Source organism: Molossus molossus, unplaced genomic scaffold (assembly GCF_014108415.1).
Source record: "Molossus molossus isolate mMolMol1 unplaced genomic scaffold, mMolMol1.p scaffold_m16_p_1, whole genome shotgun sequence".
Taxonomy (NCBI): Eukaryota; Metazoa; Chordata; class Mammalia; order Chiroptera; family Molossidae; genus Molossus; species Molossus molossus.
Genome location: NW_023425344.1, coordinates 118,196,007 through 118,216,679, shown reverse-complemented (window position 1 = coordinate 118,216,679; position 20,673 = coordinate 118,196,007). Strand labels below are relative to the sequence as shown.

The 20,673-nt window shown below is 37.0% G+C and overlaps 1 protein-coding gene across 2 annotated transcripts in view; it reads right to left on the bottom strand.

Annotated features, from left to right (window-relative positions):
• Positions 1-3,254: 3,254 nt before the first annotated feature.
• Positions 3,255-20,673, bottom strand: part of ARIH1 (ariadne RBR E3 ubiquitin protein ligase 1) — a 134,936-nt gene continuing 117,517 nt past the window's right edge. For both annotated transcript variants that reach the window (XM_036247785.1, XM_036247789.1), the window contains 7 exons: positions 20,604-20,646; positions 19,588-19,659; positions 16,155-16,285; positions 12,560-12,617; positions 6,823-7,083; positions 5,144-5,256; positions 3,255-3,558 (listed from right to left, as the gene is read on the bottom strand). In XM_036247785.1, the coding sequence (XP_036103678.1) occupies positions 3,474-3,558; positions 5,144-5,256; positions 6,823-7,083; positions 12,560-12,617; positions 16,155-16,285; positions 19,588-19,659; positions 20,604-20,646 (763 nt within the window). In that variant the 3' untranslated portion in view covers positions 3,255-3,473. The remainder of the gene's footprint in view (positions 3,559-5,143; positions 5,257-6,822; positions 7,084-12,559; positions 12,618-16,154; positions 16,286-19,587; positions 19,660-20,603; positions 20,647-20,673) is intronic.

Below are 20,673 nucleotides of genomic sequence, written 5' to 3'. Positions count from 1 at the left end.
AACCAAGTTAATTGTTGGGGATGATCTCATTCACAGTTCCCTGCAAAGAAACTAAAACAAATCTTAACATTTTATACTAAGTAGGAACAGTGAATAAGGCACGTAATATAGGTGACTGTTAGGCCACCAGCATGTCTTTTTTAACTATAAAAATAAACATAAGTAACTAATGGAATAACAAAATAAAAGTTTATTTTATTAGAATTAGGAATGTTCTTTCCCTCTGGGCAACTTGAACAGTCCAGTTACAATGAAAATCTAAGAACAGTTATTTCCACAGCACAGGGTGCCTATGCACAAAATTACAGGGTTAGGAGCATTTAATCAATTTGCCGATCTGATTGTCTCACCAACCCGCCCCCTCCCATCTTCCAAGTGCTCTATATCCAGGATTTGCAACTAAAAGAACTGGTTACATCAAGTCCTTTTCTCTCTTGTACTAAACTTCAGTTCCTAATCATGGCTGAATCACATTTTATACTGCAGATTCAACCATTTCAAATCAAGTCAGTCCATCTTGGATCTGTTATATATGTGTTTATGTATACACGTGTATTTAATATATTTATTTAAACACACATAAAACACATACAATCTGGGTTGCAGAAACGTACACAGAATTTAGTCTGATGATATTATATGCTACTCAGTTTTACCACTGTAGTTTGTGTCCTGAGCTTTGGATCAAATTTTTATTGTAAATTATTTAAAGTCCATCTACTGCTTGATGAATTGTTCAAGTGAAGCATGCACTTTACAAAAGACAATGTAACTGCCCTCAACTAAGACAGGGAGACCCTGGTGCTTACTGTGAATAGAGCCCTCTTGATAGAAAGTCTTAGATAAGTGAAATGGGGGAAGCTGTCATACAATATGGCTTGCCTATTACCCAGCTGGAGTCACTGAAGCTACAATGAAAGCAATTAATTCAGGGAATACTGTCAAATATGGAGATAGTTAAAAGATTGGGAGTAGAAAAGGCCGTTCACCTTGATCCATATAAGTTAGGGAACACACCCATAACTGCAATACCTTCAGATAATATGCCAAAGCATCTCTAGAAAGCATTGTTCCTCCATGGGTAGGGGCTGATATTTCGAAGTGAACACAGTTTTTGGATACTTGTTGCAAGGGGAGCGTGTAATGACACGCAAACCTAGATACTGCAGTTAACTGGTTATATTAATAAAAAACAAAAACAAAAACACCATATACACAAAATATTTTGGTTAAGGGAGCCACATATAACTAGATAGCAACTCTGGCTGCTTTTCAAAGTTACCAGGGAAAGGAACTTATTCAAGCTTCCTTAAAAAAAAACAACAAAAAACACAAAACTCCTTAGTTTGATAAATGCCTTTTAAGATTGATGCAGTCATTTAAAATAAAGTTAAACGGATGATGGGGGAGAAGAGGACACTGAAGAAGCAGATGCTGTGTTCAGATCTGCACCTGAGGTGGCAAGGGAGAGAGGATTAAAGGTACAGGTAAAGTTGATCCTAAAGCAACAAGTGGTTTAAGAAAGCAGCATAATATACTCAGCAAACATTCACTAATTTTTGATGGGAAAAGAACAGGTGCAAGTACATCTCATGTAACAACCTTTTCTAAAAGGAAAAGTGGGTTGATTCAGCAAAGCCTAACTTAGGCAAAAGGCCAGAGGAAAGTGAACCTACTTCCCAATGGAGTAATAAGATGTACAGTGCAAGAGCAGACAAAACTGCCTCACAAATGGTAAACACTCCTTATTCACAAGACATTTAAAGGAAGACAAAGAGGTCCTCAACTCAAACTGGTATTTAATATTAAGACCTCTTAATCTAGTTGCCTAATTCACTCTGCACTCCTGTATAAAACTAACAGATTTAGTTAGGGATGCTGACCTGTTGAAAATCACCACAGACCTGGCCTAGACAGGTATATAATAAAACCACCACCATCCTTTATTTTTAACATAACTCTTAGTAGAAATTTCATAAAAATGGACATCACAGCTAAAATGCATTATTAATTTTCCTATCTGTTGACAACAGAAAAGAAGCACAGTCAGTGATTTCTGTTTGAATGCACTAGATGGGAATATCATGTTCTAGGGGTGTTCGCCTTCAAACTGAACCCACAGCAACACACACAAGCAATTTTAGTATCTGCCATTTTAAATTCACAATCTGAAACTAAGTGAATGGCTATTTATTTATATTTATATTTAAAGCAAAAACATTCTATTTGACACCCTAATGTAAAGGAAGGGTGAGAGAAGAGCCATAACTAAAATCTTAAAAGGCTCAAAGCAGCAATTAAAGAAAAAAAAAATTGAAATATTTCCTCTGGATGGATATGGAGCCTGGGAAGCCTTCACCAGTGTGCATGCCGTGGGCACACAAAGGCTTAAATAGATGCATGAGGCCACAAAGGGGAATGAGGCTTGGAAATGGGTCCTTCTTGAACTGCAGCAACTAAGCTCCCTGTTACAGCGCTTACCAGGCTACAGCACTGTCAAGAGCTTGACCTCCTTGGCCCTGATCAAGCTCCGGGAACTCAAGGCATGAGGCCCATGGCCAAAAACAGACATATCAAAACCAGAAAGGGCTAAGTAATCTCAGGAAGGGAAAATCAAAGAGCTCTTATGTCTTCCAGAGGTGCTAAACCAACAGGTTTTTTTTTTTATCCCAACCTTCAACCCTGGAAAGATAAAAAAAACTGAGGGAAAAAAATGCACAGCAAATAGACATAATCTTGAAGATTTTTAAAGAATAAATATTTTTTGTAATTAAACATTATGCAAACACGTGCCACGCTTGCTTTGTCCATGCATATGCGCTATATACAATTTTGAAAAATACTGTGTTGTCCTCTTGTTTTAAAAGTCATATACAAAGTTTTTGTTTTTTTTTGTTTTTTTGTTTGTTTGTTTTTTTAATTCCTCCTGCTGCCTATCCCCTTCCCGCCCCAAGAATTTTCTTTACAAGGAACTAATCATCATTCACTCATTACCTTGGCGTATGAGAGAAAAAGAGTCAGTCTCTGTGTGTGGGTGTATCTGTATGCGTAGGGGAAGAAAGGGAAGAGGTTCTTTACCAAAGTACAACAAAATGGTTGGTTTGGGCATGAAAAGCAATGTCAAGGACCTGTTTTAAATTTTAACCGTACTACACTCAGGAAAAAGAAAAAGAAAAAAAGGAGTCAGCTTTGAGAATGAAGCTACAAGTTAAAGTTGGAGGGCTTTTAGTGTGGTTGTCACACTTTTGTTGGCGGCCTAGAATACTGTTGTACAATGGTTTATCTACCTTTTTTTTTTTATTACAATATAATTTACTTAAATTTTCCGTTAACAAAACAGAATTCTGGTACTACAGACCAGCAGTGTCAGAACGGGCTTAGTGCCTCCTTATTTGTGTTTGTTTTGTTTGTTTTAATTGCATGAGCACTCTAGATGGTAAAGTTTTCAAAGTTCATTTTATGCAGGGCCATTCTCAGTCCTCAATGTATTCCCACAGATCTTTTTCATAGCCTTCATGCACATGCTGTAACAAAACCCTTCGTCGACTCTCACAGTATCTGTAATCAGAGAGAAAAAGAAAATGTCAGCTTCTAGTAATAAAAATCATTTACTTTAGGGCACCCCTACATTTAATCAACACTTGAAACTAAGCACCTGTTTTTAATAACACATTGTCAAGCAGAATAGAAACAGACTCACAGATACAGAGAACTTTTTGTTGCCTGTCAGATGGAAGGGGGCTGGGGGCTGGGTGGAAAAGATGAAGGAATTAAGAAGTACAAATTGGTTATTAGACAGATGAACCTCAAAGGGAAGGGGGGACAGAGGGTGGGAAGAGATAAACCAAAGAACTTCTATGCATATATGCATAACCAATGGACACAGACAATAGTGTGGGGAAGGCAGGATGGGGGCAGGATTGGGGAGGAGGGGGTCAATGGGGAAAAAAAGGAGAGACATTTGTAGCACATTCAACAATAAAGATAAGTTTAAAAAAATGGCACATTTTCAGGTCTAGATGTAAAGACACATCAAATTGTTTCTAATTTAAAAAGGTATTTTTTAATAGCCATGATTCTCAGTTTAGGGAATTAATTTTAGAGCAATAAAATGTTAAAAATGCCTAAGGGCCTTAAAAATCATCTGATTCAATCCTGTCTTTCTACTTAGAAGTAACAGTTTCAGGAAGAAGTAATTTCGAGGTTTATTTATAACACATCCATAAAATTTTTGTTATCTGTGCAAGTACCATAAACACAATGTAGTGGCAATAGTTGGTTAAGACACTAAATCTCCAAGTCTTCCAAATTCCCAAAGGTTTCTACTACTGTTAAAAAGATATTAGTCCAGCTGGTGTGGCTCAGTGGCCCATGCACCAGGAGGTCGCTGGTTCGATTCCAGGTCAGGGTACATGCCCAGGTTGTGGGCCAAATCCCCAGTGGGGGACAATGCAGGAAGCCAATCTATGTTCCTCTCATCAATGTTTCTATCTCTCTCCTGCTCCCTTCCTCTCTAAGTCAAGGAAGGAAGGAAGGGCGGGAGGAAGGAAGGGTACTGTAAACTTAAAAAAAAAAAAAAAAAAAGATATTACTATTTGCCAGAAACAACTTTGGAGGAAAAAACCTTCATGTAGAGAAAGCAAACATTTTGCATTTTTAGCTTAAGAGATAGCATATCTTGAAGTACCATCTACCCCTGGGACAAAGTAAATCTCCTTAGTGGGGAGAAAATATAATAAAAACTCTAAAGAAAGTCTGGGTAGGTCACTTGTCAACAGCCATGATTCCCAGGACCCCCAGGCTATGACCAGCATCCTACCCTCACTGCTCATCCTAATGGCCACTTGCCCTTTTTAGGCTTTTCCTTGAAGGGCAGCAAATAAGTAGATCAAGTTGTGAGGAAGCAGCAGAATCAGTTGGCAGAATATATGGCTGATTTCCTCCACTACATTTAACCAGCAGTACTATCTGCAATCTGTTGCCCAAGGACAGAAGTAATCTATGAGAAACATATCAGTAGCTCAGTTACACTGGGTGTGCTAAACCCATGTTTCACTTTCACCTAACTTCACCATTAAGGCATATCAGACTACCAAAGGCAGAATGTTTTGCTCAAAAACTATTTAAAAAAAAAAAATCTCACCTGTACTTATCTTGTACTTTCTGCTTTATATCCTGTAGAGAATCTTGGGAAATATCGCGTTCGAGGTAGCCCGAAAGCACCTCTGTGGCATTTTCTAGATCTGCTTGGTTGTTCTGTGAGAAGAAAAAATATATAGTACATTTTGTCTTCAAAAGTAAGCTGAAAGATAAACCATCTTAGCTGCTTTCTAGCCAATAGATTGCTTTCAACACAGGTTCCAAAATTTTCACAGGTGGTTTTAACTGCACTTATAAAGCTGTTTGTTGCTTTTGTCTTTAACAACTTGTTTTCGCCTTTCAAGGACATTTTGCTAAATGTCAAAAGAACTAAAAATTTACCCATTACCTCTGAAAGAATATCAAGGGCAATTTGAAAGGATTTAAAATTTTCAGGTATCTCCGAGTTCGGAGAACTGCTCTTTGCTAAACCTAAAAGGGAAACTTGAGGAATAAACAGAAACCCAGTTTCTTGCTTTACATCTATCTCGCTCCACCTACTTCTTATAAGAGAATGCTGTATGAAAGATTAAAATTTTGTTATCTTGTCCTGGCCGGTTTGGCTCAGCGGTTAGAGCATAGGCCTGCGGTCCAGAGAGACCCGGGTTCAGTTCCCGCTAAGGGCACGTATCACGGTTGCAGTTGTCCCCGGCCCTGGTTGGGTTGTGCAGGTGGCAGCCACTCGATGTGTTCCTTTCACGTCGATGTTTCTCTCTCTCTCTCTTCCTCTCCCTCCCTCCCACTCTATCTGAACAAAAAATGGAAAAAATGCCCTCGGGTGAGGAGAATAAATAAATAAATAAATAAAATTTTGTTGTCTTTTACTACTATGGCTAGTTCTATACATTTACCCATCTAAATTTCCTTCTGCTAGTCAGTTACTATCTAGTCATCTATCGACACCAATGTTTCATGCATCAATTTTAAATGAACATATCTACTTGAAAAACCTTTACTGCTTAAAGCCCCATTTAGTTATTACATAACCACCATACTAACTTCTAATACCATGTATTAGTATTGCCTGAAAAAGGGCTTTTATTGAGAGTTATGTTATGCCAGGTGCTATATAAGCAATATACATGAATTGCCTCACTTAAACCTTGTATGTAACACCCTAGAAAAGTATTAATCTCCATTTTTTTTTTTTCAATTTTTTGTTCAGATAGAGTAGGAGGGAGAGAGAGGAAGAGAGGGAGAGAAACATCGATGTGAAAGGGACACATCGAGTGGCTGCCACCCACATGACCAACCAGGGCCGGGGACAAACTGCAACCGAGGTACGTGCCCTTAGCGGGAACCGAACCCGGGTCTCTCTGGACCGCAGGCCGATGCTCTAACCGCTGAGCCAAACGGGCCAGGGCTTAATCTCCATTTTAAAACAAATACAGAAGAGGTTAAGAAATCTGCTCCAATTCAATAGAGCTAACAAGTGAAGTCAAAATTCGAATGTAGGGCTGACTCCAGAGCCTGCACAATTAATCGCTAGCTGGCTAACACACATCTATTTGAATGTAGTTTAGGATAAGAAATATACATTTTTTGTATTTTTCCCATAAATACTACATTTTTAACCCACATTTTCTGAGCAGATAGGAACCTTTACAACTATCTTATCTATGAAAGACCAAGTAGTCATATGACACAAGGTGGGTCTTTTCCCCACTCAGTAACTATTCCTACCTCAAAGATAATGGACTGGTTATTCTTTTTGAGGTAGAAAGCGAAGACATAAGTGTACATGAGTGTGGCACGACACTGGCAGAGGACATCAACTGCTTTCTTCAGGAACTGCACCTCAATCCAGGACATGTTGTGCTGTTGCATCTCCTCCATTTTCTGCTTCACCTGAGCATACAGTTTGTGCTCAAAGCGTAGACTCTGCATGTGGTTCATATAGCGATTACAGTAGAACAGGTACCTCTGCAGGGCTGCCCTAGATCGCTGGCCCATTAAGAAAACTTAAGGTTACATAATTATAACAAATGTACTATATATAAACAAAAGATGATATCACATTTACTGATGAAAAGTATAAGAACTTAGCTAAATCAGGAACAAACAGACATCTGCTAGTTTTGTTATTTAATACTGCTTTGAATGTCTCACAGCTGTACTTTCCAATATGGTAGCCACTAGAAACATGTGGCTATTTAAATTAAAATTAAAAATTTAGTTCCTCATCCTGGCCAGTTTGGCTCAGCGGTTAGAGTGTTGGCCTACAGACCAATGAGTCTAGGGTTCTATTCCGATAGAGGGCATGTAACTGGATTGCAGGTCTGATCCCCAACCCTGGTCAGGGTACATGTAGGAGGCGACCAATCAATGTGTTTCTCTCATATCAATGTTTCTCTCTCTCTCCACCTCTCCCTCCCTCCCTCCCTATCTGAAAATAAATAGAAAAATATTCTCGGGTGAGGATCAAAAAATTTTTTTCAGTTCCTCAGCACTCAATAGCCATATGTGGTCAGTGGCCACCAGATTGGGCAGTGGTAATAAAGCACATTTCCACGATTACAGAAAGTTCTATTTGATATCATTGTGTTACAGTATTCAATTAAGTATAAAACAAGCAAGAAGCATCAATATTTTGAAGTAGAAAACAGAAAGGCAGCCCTGGCCAGGTAGCTTGGTTGGTTAGAGCACCATCCCAATATACCAAGTTTGTAGGTTCAATCCCCAGTCAGGACACATACAAGAATCAATCAACAAATACATAAATAAGTGAAATAATAAATTAATGTTTCTCTCCCACCACCTACCCTAAAATCAATTTTCTAAAAAACTTAAAACATAGAGACAACTAACACCACATAGCTCCCGACATACCACAATACCATTCCACCAGCTAAGAGTTTTATGTCCTTTTGACACCTTGTCCCCCAAAATGATTCAGAATTCAAGTACTTAGAATTAACCATTAGTTTCAGGGAATACAGGGATAGAAGAACCTATTAAATGACACCAGGGAGCTGCAATCAATAAAATGCAGAATATGAAAAAGTCTATAAGACAAAATAACTTAAGTTTTAATCAACAAATAAATGGCAAGAGAAAACTCAAGAGATAGCAATCAAACCCATTTTGTAGACCTGTATAGATCTTAATTTGAAGCAACTATTAAAAAATTTTTGAGCCCTGGCCGGTTTGGCTCAGTGGTTGGAGCGTCGGCCTGCAGACCAGAAGGTCCTGGGTTTGGTTCCTGCTAGGGGCACATACCAAAAACAAAAAAAATTTTTTTGAGATAAATGGGGACATTTGAACACTGGGGAGTTGACAATATAACAAAATATTGCTTTCAAACTATATATAGTATAATTTTAAAATCATGTTATATAATAAACATATATACAAACAATATTGGACTACAGTTATATTAATCTTAAAAAAAGATATATGGCCCTGGCCGATTTGACTCAGTGTTTAAAGTTTTGGCCCATGGACCAGAGAATCTTGAATTTGGTTCCGGCCAACGGCATGTGCCTCAGCTGTGGTTTGTCCCCGGACCTGGTCGGGGTCATGCAGGAGGCAACCAATCAATGTGTCTCTCTCACATCGATGTCCCCCCTCCCCCCAATCTATCTGAAGGGAAAAAAAAAAAAAAAAACATACATGAAGTATTATCAAAGAAACACTATGATATCTGGTCTAGATTTTTAAAATATTATTGATCACACTGCAAAAAAGAAATTATATAAGTCTCTCCCATTACACTGTAAATCTCCAGAGGAGCCAGACTTTTAAAAAGAAATCTTTTTTTTTTTTTGTATGTGCCCCTATTGGGAACCGAACCCGGAACTCTCTGGTCCACAGGCTGATGCTCCAACCCCTGAGCCAAACCGGTCAAGGCTTAAAAAGAAATCTTTTTATGTCTACTTAATATGTAGAAAATAATTAATGCTTGTTAAATGCTACCACTATGAAAAGATTTCTTACCATATACATATTTCTTTTTTTTTTCCCTCACCCGAGGACATTTTTGCACTTATCTTCAGATATAGTGGGAGGAAGAGAGGGAGGGAGAGAGGAAGGAAGAGAGAGAGAGAGAGAAACATCGATGCAAGAGACACATCGAGTGGCTGCCACCCACACGACCCCAACTGGGGCCGTGGACAAACCGCAAATGAGGTACGTGTCCTTAGCAGGAACCGAACCCGGACCTCTCTGGTCCACGGGCCGACGCTTCAACCGCTGAGGGAACCATACACATACTTCTTTTCTTTTACCACCACTTCCATCTTCCTCTCCTCATGCCTTAAAGCCAACTAACAGCACAGACACTACTAGGCCCTATGGTTGGTTTCTTCCTTAGAAATACTAACTCTGAACCACAGAATTAGCCAACCACACGATCCTGTATCATACCTCAAAAACCCTATACAAACCATGTTACTTTGAGTCATGTAGGTATCAAAACCAATGCTTACACAATGAAAAATTATGCCAATTATATCTAATCATTATTAGATTAAAATACTGTTATTATATATTATGTAAAAATTACAGCAATTACATGTAAAAATATAGACATAAAAAATAATCTGCTTGGCATTTTATCTCTCTCAAAAGCACTAATATTTTCAGGTCTGTCGAGTTCTCAAGATGAAATAGAAAACCTAAATTACCATATTAAAATGTATGATGTCAGAGGATTTGATTTAATATGACCAACAGTTCTGAAACAGCTTCTTACTAAAATAGGTCTACAATTCAACATGAAAGAAAACCCGTATCACCACTGCAAATAAAATCAACTTTAAAACCAAACACCAGAAACTAGATTGAGAAATGCAATCAGTGACCTGAAAATACTTTAGAAAACAAACAAAACCTGACTGCTGCCCAGTCAGTGAGGCTCAGTGGTTGAGCACTGACCTATGCACCAGGAGGTCTCTGGTTCGATTCCTGGTCAGGGCACATGCCCGGGGTTGTGGGCTCGATCCCCAGTAGGGGGCGTGCAGGAGGCAGCCAATCGATGTTCCCCTCATCATGGATGTTTCTATTTCTCTCTCCCTCTCTGAAATCAATAAAAAAATTAAAAAAACAAAAACAAAATACCTGACTGCTTAGACCAGGGGTAGGCAAACTCTAACCTGCAAGACAAATCCAGCTGCTGGCTGTTTTTGTAAAGTCAAGTCTGTGTTCCTAAGATACTTTATGTTTTTATGACAAAAAAAATCCTATTTTCTCTATATTTTTCCTGTACTATTCTATTTTGGAACTTGAGAATAATAATTGGCTTAAGCAATGAGCTCTTTGTCCTGAACTTTTGCTTTATTGAGTCACAATACACTTATTAAATATAATAAACTATTCACAAACTTACAAAAAACAAACCAGCCACAACAGTAATTTCTTTTTTTGATTATTAGAGAGAGAGAAAGGGAGAAAAAGAGCAAAACATCAATTGGCTGCCTCCTGCATGCACCCTACCAGGCAACCTTTTGGTGCATGGTACGACACCCAATCAACTGAGCCACAACAGCCAGGACTATCAACAATAATTTAAGTTTAGCAAACAACATTTGTTAAATTAATTTTAACTTGAGTTTCACTGGTTTTGGATTTCTCTTGGTTTTGCTATATAGTTGTATAAAAACTTAAGGGCTTACAGCTGGTTTTATGTTTAAACATGTTTAAGTAAAATTATAATGAATATAATCTAAACCAACATTGAAATTTGTGTGGGGGGAGTTCCTTTTAAAAGGACCACAGCCCTGGCCAGTTTGGCTTAGTGGTTGGAGCGTTGGCCTGCAGATCAGAGAATCCCGGGTTTGGTTCCTACTAGGGGCATGTACAAAAAAATATATAAATAAATAAGTAATAATAATAATAAAAAAATAAATAGAGTAAAAGGACTACAAATACTGTGAAAGTCTATGAACCACCTCTCATCATTTACAGATACAAAATATAATTTTCCAGTCTTAAAAAAAAAAAGACACAGAATTTTCACTTCTAATAATATGGCAGACTAGTTTACGTATATATTCTTCTGTATTTCTGGTATTTTTAATTGGAAATAAATGTTAAAAGAATGTTTGAAAAGTAAAACAAGAAGCAACAGATGTTTGTGATTACACCCTGACAAGAAAAACCACCTGGAAATATTTTTGGGAAAACTGGGGAATTTCAATATGGGATAGGTGGCAAGTAAAGAATTCCAGGAATCTATAATTATGATAGATTCACAGGTTGAAAGGAACTCAAAGTATTGCTGAATCTAGATGCATACCTGTGATAGGGAATTCCCTACCTCCTGAGGCAGTCCATTCCAAAAGAGTTTCTTGATGAATAATGAGGTTTAAAAAAAATAAATAAATAAATAAAATAAGTGAGACTGGCCCAGCCGGTGTGGCTCAGTGGCTGAGCATCAATCCATGCACCAAGAGGTCGTGGTTTGATTCCTGGTCAGGTCACATACCAGTTGGGGGTATATAGGAGGCAGCCAATCGATGTTCTCTCTCATCGATGTTTCTATCTCTCTCCCTCTTCCTTCTTCTTTCTCTCTAAAAATTAATAAAGACAGCCCTGGCTGGTTTGGCTCAGCAGTTAGAGCGTTGGCCTGCGGTCCAGAGAGACCTGGGTTTGGTTCCCGCTAAGGGCTCGTACCTCGGTTGCAGTTTGTCCCCAGCCCTGGTTGGGTCAGGGCCAGGCGGGAGGCAGTCACTCGATGTGTCTCTTTCACGTCGATGTTTTTCTCTCTCTCTCTCGCCCACTCTATCTGAACAAAAAAATGGAAAAATGTCCTCGGATGAGGATAAACAAACAAACAAACAAACAAAAAGTTAATAAAGACAAAAATTATTTTTGAAAAAAGACTGCATATAAATAGCACCAGAGCTCTTTAACAATTACTGTTCCTTCTACAATCTAGTCTCCTTGCTGGGGAGGGAAAATCTTGACACCACGACCACTGAAACCTGAAATGTCTAGATTAAAAGAAAACAAATAAACCTATAAACAGGAATGCTCCGGATATGCATTTTGGATAAGATTCCTTTTCTAAAGGTATATAGATACCCAGTATTTACTGGAGTATATTTCCATAAATCTTTCAGAACAGAAAACTCCTGCTAATTTATTCCTTAATAAACACAATGCAGCCCTGGCCGGTTTGGCTCAGCGGTTAGAGCATCGGCCTGCGGTCCGGAGAGACCCGGGTTCGGTTCCCGCTAAGGGCATGTACCTCGGTTGCAGTTTGTCCCCGGCCCTGGTTGGTCGTGCGGGTGGCGGCCACTCGATGTGTCCCTTTCACATCGATGTTTCTCTCTCTCTCTGTTCCTCTCTCTCCCACCCACTTTACCTGAACAAAAAATGGAAAAATGTCCTCGGGTGAGGATGATTAAAAAAATAAATAAATAAAAATAAACACAATGCACATCGTGTTCAACTGTTACCCCAAAATAAGTATACTTACCTCCTGTGCATCTCTTGCTGCTTTTGCATCATCCTCATTATAACGATTACAGTTGTACCTTAAAGCAAAGTAAGAAGATTCCGTAAAGCCATAAATCAATTGAAAAGGGAACAGAATTTTAGTCTGGATTTAGAGATTATCTAGAACCAATATTCCGCTTTATACACATACAGATAAACTGAAGTGTTAAAATACCAAGAGTTCTATCACTATAATGACAGTTACTAGACTGAAAGACACTCAGTGTTGTTGAATCTAATCTATACCTAGTGCTTGAATCTTCTCTGTAACAGAATATTAGTCCACTTATCTAGTAATAGTGAATTTCCCACTTTTTGAGGTAGTCCATCCAAATTAACTTACCTATAATCATTAGAAAACGCTGTCTTTCTAGAACTTCCATTTACTGACTAAAGTTTGAACTTCTAACTCAATTTTTGAAAAAAGAGACCATCTCATCTCCTAGGTTGACTATTATTTAGGCCTAACAGTCCTACTTTTCCAGAGTTACTCACGTTCTCTTCTCTTTTATAGACCAATGAACCAGTAATTGATAGACTACTACATAATAGATGCTGTGCTATGTGCTTTACATGCTATTACAATTTATGAGAGTCATCGAAAACGAAATGATATATAAAGTGAGGAGCTGGGGGAAACCTGCGCAGGGAAGTCAACTCAGAGTGGAGATGAGTAAGACTGGCACTTCCCTCATCCTACTTACTCTCTACTCTTTCCTTTTATGGGAGCCTAATTATGGAAGCAGCTGGTATTTATTGTGTGCTTCTTATTTACAATACATTTATTAAGAACTTTAAATGTACTATCACATTTAATGCCCTCAACCATTTTATGAAATGTGTATTATTACTATTCTCATTGAGCAGATGAAGAACTAGGTTTTGAGAAAATAAGCAACATACTCAAGGTTGCAAAAACCAGTTTCAGAGCTGGGGATTAAATGTATTCATTGTCTGCCAACTGAGGACTATGCTCTTAACCAGTGAGTACACTGTTCACATGTTGTTGTCATAGCTCCAGAATCTTTTAACAGTGATCTCTGTATAACTAAAGAAAGAATTTTGAATTTAATTTAAATCTTGTTAAACTGGCTCATTGTTCCAGGTTATCAAGTTCTTCAGGATTTTAATGATCTATGTATTCAATATCTCTCTTTGATGTTATCCTCAAATGTATGTAAGATTAGTTCAAGACCATCACCAATAAAACTGACCAGAAAAGCAGTATACAGTTTATATAGAGGGAAAAAAAAAAAGAGGACAAAGGCTTTCAACAAACCAATAAAGCATTCCATTAGGCTTAGAAAGACACAAATCCATTATCTATACTCTAAGAAATCATTTAATTAATTCCAAATATCCCTCCCTCTCTATATTCACAGCCCAGGCCACAAACTTCTCAGTTCACAATGAAATATCTTGCTGAGATCTATAAACCATTCCCTAATCCATCATCTAATAATATATTGGATTCTGGGATTTCACAGAAGAGAAAAATTAATTTATGTGGCTCATGTGTAGTTTGTGGAATCATAAAATTTGGAATTATATTTTGTTAGCTTCCAGTCTTTGTATCTCTCTATTTTCCAAAATTATTTAGAAATAACCAACAATGACTCACTAAGCTCAACTTCAAGTTTTTAAAATAACCCAGACCAAAATTCACCTAGGTCAGGAGATCTATTAATTTTCCCCTAGCATGGGTTATAATCTTTTCTTACCAATAATTACTACTTTACTCAATTTAGCCCAAAGATCACCCTTTGCCCTCTACTGGTCAAATATTAACATCTTTTCTTACCTGATAATCCTTAACATTTTTCCTTTCGATTTTAAAGAGATATTTATAAGCCACAATTCATTTTGGGCTTTACTCTGCCAAATATTAAGGATTTTAAAGCAGAAAAGCAAACAGGATTCACCTGTATTTCTAACTCAGAAAACTGATAGTGCTACTTGGAATGCTATTTTGAGGACTCTAAGGTATTTTCAGATTTAAACAAGAAAGCAGAGAATTTCATTTGTAACCCTAGCCATGGGTAAAGGCAAGACACAGGGAACATTTCTGACACCCCTGATCCAGGCCATTCTTTATTCTTCTGTATCCACCACTTGTTTTGTACCCTTTCCAGTTTTCAATACAGCTCATTTAAAATTTAACTTGTGATCATAGATTACCTTACACACTAAAATATATCTCTAAACGCTTCTTCTGCAATCTCTCTCCTCATCACTAGGCTTGTTTAAATATACTAGAGTGAATTTAGTTTCTGGAAACACTCTAATTCTCCGTTTGTCTTCTTAAAATCCAGAGTACCTGTCTGGAAACCCAAACACCCTTTCTTGACTCTGACAATGGCAAAATCGCTTTCTTTACTTACACTTAGTTTTTACCTGGCTCAGAATTAATTTCAGGCAAGTAATCCCTCATACTATTCCTCTAACTAATGAAACTAATGAAAGTATCAACAAAACTAACAGGAAATACTTGCCATTGTCTTAAGTTCAGATCCTCATCTTGTCTTGAAACTACAATTTATTCTCCTCCCAAAGCAGCCACAATTATGAGACAATGTGTCAAACATAACAGAGAGGCTTATCAACTAAATAACAGATCTGATCACGTCATGATCACGTTAAAATCCTTCTGATATTGTCCAAACTACTTTAGGTGCCAATCTATGTTCTTTTCCTATTTCCCACAACTTATTAGGGCCTGCAAACTCCAAGGCCAATAGAGGATAGGCAGGTAACTCAAATCAGTGAAATAGGTTATTTGCATTATTATAACACTCAGAAATATTTTCACTTTTATCAATAGATGTGCTAGCTCCCATTTTCCTCAAAATTCAAGGCATCCTCATTCTAACTTGAATTTTCTCAAACATAAGAAATAGGAATGGAGCAAAGGTATATATTTCCACTATATGTGATTAGTGCCATCATGATACATGCAAATGCCATTAAGCTTCAGTCTTGGGGAAACATAACAAACTGAAAATGAAAGGCTAGTAAATCAACTCCAGATGATTGCTACCAAGCAGAAATGCAGACCTGTTCTTGTTTCAGAGAAGCTAAAACTCTGGACTGCAATGGGCAATTTTCCAATTTTCAGAGTTTGGGACAAATATTTTGTCTAATGGTGGGCAGGGTAAGGAAAACACACTGCATGCTGGGTTTTGCCAATAGTCTCTTAGTTTTCAACTACTGCCTAGAGAGAGACATATTAGACAATGCAACTCTTCTCTGAGTAAGTTGTGTACATTCACATCATTCTACCATTGTTCATGCTGCTTCTTTTGCCCTGAATGTTTTTCCTAACACTTTTCTAACTAATGAACTCTTAGTCCTCCTAAAAATTCAGCTCAATTATTACCTGCTCTGTGAAATATGCCTAATTAATTCCTCTCTCTGGATGTCTTGCATATGCTTCCATCACTAATCAAACACTGTATTCATTTAGCTGGCTCCCAAGTTAGATGGTGATTTCCATGAGGTAGAAACCTTATTCACAATACCCAGCATATATCACATACTTATGTGAACATATTCTTCCCTTCATTTCCCCAACCTACCAGGCAGATCCATGTGGTTCCCAAGGGCCAAGACACACCCAGCAAAACTCTGCTTTACAGTTCTGGTTACGACAGACCATGTGATTACAACCGCCATCCTTCTCAATTGTGACATGGCATTTGGGACATTCCTATGAAGAGAAACTATAAAGTTGGTGTCAATGCTACACTAGGTTGTATTACTACCACTGAGGAGAAGCCAGTTCTAGATTTAGTTTATTTTTAAATACCACATTTACTGTGATTAATACATGTGAAGCACTTAGAACAGCGTGGAACAATTAATAAGCACTACTGAAAACGAGCTGTTATCATTATTACTGGCTTTTAAGATATACAACAATTTAAGGATTTATTTTGGTGGGGTTGGGGGACAAAAATACTTTTTAAGTACTTTTAGCCATACACATAGTAATAACAGTTTTATGGAAGGTAAAACAGTTTGTTTATGTAAATATAATTATCTCTCTGATGTCATCTAAAAATAACTATTGAGTACTTCCTGTATCTCACATTGTTTCCAGTGTTTTATATGCATTAATTTATAATCCTTATAGTGTTATTCCTATTTCCATTTTTTCAGATGAATAAATGAAGGAATAGAAAATAAACTAGTCCAAGGTCACACAGGGAGCAAATGGTAGAGTAAGGTTTTAAACTCAAGCACTTTGGCCTCAAGAGTCAGGCAAGTGGGACTGGTAAATTCTTTAAGTGGCTACTGGGTTTCCCAACTTTCTTCTGCCAAATGCCCTTGTTTTAAATTCTTCTCATTGTGGTTCATTTACAAGTATGCTACAGAGATCATTATTTTTCACACTCCAGTCTGTATCATTTCCTTGGTTGCTAGTGAGCCAAAGTTATTACCCTGCAAGCTTATTGTTTTTCTCTTTTAAAAAATATAGAAAAATCAAACACAGTCATTATTTAAAAGAAAATGGTAAGTAAGATATAAAGCTTGCATTTTTGCTACATTTGTGTTTGATGTAACTTCCACAAGGGGGAAGTAGTACTCATTATATTATTTACACAATTCAGCCTTTGTGAAACAGACTACAATGCCCATAAACTACTTATTTGAAATAAGTCAATATGGCAATTTTTAATTATACATTTTAAATCAAATTTTTGAAATCACACACATAAAAAAATTTTACATTTTCTCAAAGGAGCAGTTCCAGGCCTAAAATATGTGTTTCACTCTACATTTCTTGGTTATAATTAACCAAGTAGTATTAAGCTCTCAATATGTTAAAATACCATCAACAATCTGCACATCTGTTTAAGGAGCTGATAATAATAATAATAATAATAGTAATAAATAAAAGTTCCTGAAACCCCTCAAGAGAAAAACCCTTCAGTTAAACCTCAAAACTACCAAGTAGATAACTTCATTATTACAAATTGCCATTCTTCTTCAATAATCTACCTTCTACTTCTAAACACAGTCAAACATATTCAAGCCTAGCCCTGGCTGGTGTGGCTCAGTTGGATGAGAGTCATTAACATGCACTGAAAGGTTGAAGGTTCAATTCCCTGTCAGGATACCTGTCCAGGAGGTAACCGATTGATGTTTCTCTCTCACACTGATGTCTTTCTCTCTCTCTTTCCCTTCCTCTCTCTCTAAAATCAACAAAAACATATTAAAAAAATATATATATATATATATATATATGCATGCCAAGAATCACTATTAACTTACATACCTAAGAACATCATTGTAAATGGCAACTGACAGGTTGAACTTTATTTATTTATTTACTTATTTTTATCTTCACCCGAGGACATTTTTCCATGTTTTGTTCAGATAGAGTGGGAAGGAGGGAGAGAGAGAAACATTGACGTGAAAGGGACACATCGAGTGGCTGCCACCCACACGACCCAACCAGGGCCAGGGACAAACTGTAAACAGGTTGAACTTTATAAAACAAATCAACAAAATATTCAAGCCTGTATTCCCTACTTTAAACATCTTGGGGGTTTAGATATCTGTGATTTCTCTAGATGCATCAAGTGGGTGAGAGTTTAACCAAACTACTTAGTGAAAATATAGCTGCCCTATTCTAAACACTAGTTTTACAGAACATATTTAAGGATTCTGAGGCTTTAAAGAACATATCTAGTGGAGAAATCTTCAATTTTTAAAAAAAAGGGCTAACTTAGGAAATTTTTAAAATAACAAAAGTAACCTACTTCCTGACATTACAGTAAGGTTTTCATGAGTGACAAGACTTATGTTTATCATGATAGTTTTAAAGAGCACAAAAATATTTCAGCCATACAGTCCTTAAAAATGTAGGCATTGTATCAGTTTCACTGCTAATGGTTTCTAAGAGACAGAAATAAACACATATTTTTAAATCTTTTTTTGGGTAGAGCAGGATAGTAATGGAATAAAATTGTACTAGCTTTCATCATTTAAGCACTCCTTATACTTATTGTCTTGTGATTGAGATGAAACTGTGCAAAGCTATAACTAACACAGGTCAAACACAGTATTATGTAAAGCATCATCTTCACATGTGAAAGACAATACTAAAAATGAATAACCCATTAATAACCCTATTATTCATTACCCAAGTCACTTCTTATTTGGATGAGATATAAGATTGAATTAAATAAAAACTTGATATTTATACTATTTTCTATTAAGAGACTGGCTGGTACACAGTTGGGATTCAAACGCTTGCTTACTACTTAGTGACAGAAAACAAAAGTGTTAAAGATTACTTGCATTTGTTAGATTTTTGTCTAGTGTTAAAGAAGTGGTTCATGGTTATAAAGAGACTTAATTTTGAAACTATTATTCTGAACAATGTTCTTCAAAAAATAAAACACACACAAAAATTCAAGGGTTACCCATATTACCCCCAAAGTTACATTTCTGAAGAGGTAAGTCTCTTAATAAATCATATTATAGAAGTTTAACATGTTAAAGATGTTACATAATAAAAGATTGCTCAATTACTCTGATCGAACGCTGCTCTAAAAAATGATCCTTTAAAAGTTAAACCCTGAGGATTTTTAAAGGCAGAAATACAAAGTAGCTTAATAAAACCAAGCTGGGTGGAGTAAACTCTACAATACATTTACATACTAAAAGGAAGCCAAGAACAATATGAAAAAGCATTATAGCAAATGTCAGGGTAGAAAAAGTATCAGCCTTTACTTCTACTGAAAATGAATGCTTTTCCAATAAAATAATTCTAAAGTAGAGTACTGTGCGTATTACAGTACGGTACTCAATAAAATAAACTCAAGATTAAAATAAAAATAATTATTAATAGGCAATCATTTTGGATAAAATAAAAATAAACTTTAATTGAAAAAAAGGTAGAACAAGACCTTAACCAGGTAAACTTACTGTTTTTGCTAATGCTGATGTACCTTTTCATATCAGTGCATTACCACAAGTTTACTGAAAGAAAATACCAACCTTTGTGTTGGCTGCAATCCAATTAGAGGTTTCACTGTCATCATCACACTTTTTAATCCATTTCTTCAACCACTATTTGAAAAAAACAACTGTTAGGGTATAACAAAAGACTTAAAAACAAGGATATTAAGTTACTTCAACACTTAAATTCAGTTAAGCTTAATACAAAAGCCAAAGGACAGGATTATCACTGGGTTTACTTCCTTTTAAATCAAGGAAATCCTGTGGCTCTCGAAAATACAAAAATGAACCAAAGGAGGGCTTTCTCTAGCTGAAGAGAGTGGATAACCTAGAGCTTGATTAGAATTCCAGCTCCTGGGTATGCCACTCCCTTTAACCAAATACAAAGCCTACTGGGGAAGAAGGTGCCTTAACCATGATTATCCTGATAATATCAGGAGCGAACATATTCCTAAGGAATGCTCTGAACACTTGTTAATGATCATCTGAAATAAAAGGGGCAAAATAAAATCTCTTATGTACTAATGAATAAATTGTGGGCTGTAGTTTTCAGTCAACAAGTCTTAGAAGTGCTCTACATTATTGAAAATGAAAATGCCAGCCCTGGCCAGTTTGGCTCAGCAGTTAAAGCGTTGGCCCGTAAACCAAAGACTCATAGGATTGATTCCAGTCCAAGGGCACGTACCTTGGTTGTGGTTCAGTTCCCAGCCCTGGTCAGGGTTGTACAGGAGGCAACCAATTTATGTTTCTGTCTTTCTCTCTCTCCCACTTTATCTAAAGATAACTGGAAAAATATCCTCAGGTGAGGATTAAAAAAGAAAATGAAAATGCCAGCCCGGCTAGTGTGACTCAGTGATTGAGTGTCAACCTATGCACTGAGAGGTCACTGGTTTAATTCCCGGTCAAGGCACATGCCTAGGTTGCAGGTGGGGCGTGTGGGAGGCAGCCGATCAACGTTTCTCTCTCACTGATGTTTCTATATATCTCTTCCCTCTCCCTTTCACTCTCTCTAAAAATCAATAAAAATCTTAAAAAAAAAAAAAAGCCAAACTTACCTTACATTTAACAGGATCATGCCAATTTTCTCCACAGTTAAAGCTGTTAAATGACACAACAATTTAAAGA